At 63.5% G+C, this 1,237-nt stretch overlaps 1 protein-coding gene across 1 annotated transcript in view; it reads right to left on the minus strand.

The window, feature by feature from the left end:
• Nucleotides 1–1,237, minus strand: part of DGKK (diacylglycerol kinase, kappa) — a 22,035-nt gene that overhangs the window by 7,226 nt on the left and 13,572 nt on the right. Inside the window, 2 exon segments of the mRNA XM_009332008.1 lie at nucleotides 75–183; nucleotides 278–440. Of these exon segments, the coding sequence (XP_009330283.1) occupies nucleotides 75–183; nucleotides 278–440 (272 nt within the window).

Genomic DNA, 1,237 nt, shown 5'->3' on the forward strand with positions numbered 1-1,237 from the left:
CTCCCAGCTGCGGTGGGTGCCAGTGCTGTGGATGGTGCCAGCCCGTGCCAGTGATGCCAGGCACTCCCACTCACTTGCTTGTGGAGACCAAGGGTGTCAATCTCGGAGAGCACCCAGCCCACACTGCCATCCCCCCCGCACACTAGGATCCGGAAGGTGGAGAACTTCTGGAAGAGGCGCAGCCTGGAGGGGGACAGGAGACACGGGCTGGGGGCTGTGCCGGGCACCCACCGGGACCCCGCCAGGGCCAGCCCAGGGCACCCAGGCCAGTGCTTACCCCAGGTGTGGGCCCCCATTCATGAGGTCAAAGACTTGGGCCGGGTTGAGGAACTGCTTGAACTTGCGCAGAAACTTGACGCCCTGGTTGTCCCCGCTCTTGGAGTTGACAAAGGCCAGGCGAGGGCTGGAGCAGGTCGAGGGGCAGGTGGCCTGCCAGAAGCCTGGGGTGAGCCCAAGCACATGAGCCCCCAGCCCCAGCTTCCACCCCCCAAGGACACTGATGGAGACACCTTAGGAGAGCAGAGGCCACGTGGATACCCTGACAGTGCTGTGCTCGACCCGCAGGGTGCTGGGGCCAGGCAGGAGGGACAGTGATCCGGGTGCCCAGGGGATGGTGAGCAGTGGGAGGAAGAGTAAGAGATGGCAGTGGGGATGGGGATGGGGATAGCGATGGGCAAGGGTAGCAGTAGGGCAGATCCAAGTTAGGTTCCAGCTCCATCAGTGTCCCTGCAGGCACGAAGTGTGTCACCAAGCTGACTTGTATCCCTGGCCCGCCACTCCAAAAGGAGCAGCAGTGGTGGGCACACAGGAGGGGCCGTTCCTCGCTTCCTCGCTGTGCCAACAGCCCAGCTGGGTCTGACCCAGCAAAACCACATGGGAAGGGGGCACACTCCCACCTGGGGGTGCTTCCAGGGGTAGCACTGGCAGCCAGCAAGACCACAGGGGACCAGCCGCAGCCCCAGGGGGCTGTACTGTCACCCTCAACTCTGCTGCCTGCTCCTACCAGAGCTCTGGCGGGATAGGTGTGAATGACGCAGAAGCCTCGGGAGGCTTGGCAGCCAGCACCATGCTTTTAAAGAAATGAGATGGGGAATAAAATGTGCCCGAGGCAGAGGAGGATTGATAGCTGGCCCACAGCCCGCACCTGCCTCAGGCACATCTTGGCCATCCCAGGCCATGGGCCAGTGCCCACTGGCTCCTTCCCTTGGCAGACCCGGCAATGCTGCGGCAGGGGGAG

Source organism: Pygoscelis adeliae, unplaced genomic scaffold (assembly GCF_000699105.1).
Source record: "Pygoscelis adeliae isolate BGI_AS28 unplaced genomic scaffold, ASM69910v1 Scaffold339, whole genome shotgun sequence".
NCBI lineage: Eukaryota > Metazoa > Chordata > Aves > Sphenisciformes > Spheniscidae > Pygoscelis > Pygoscelis adeliae.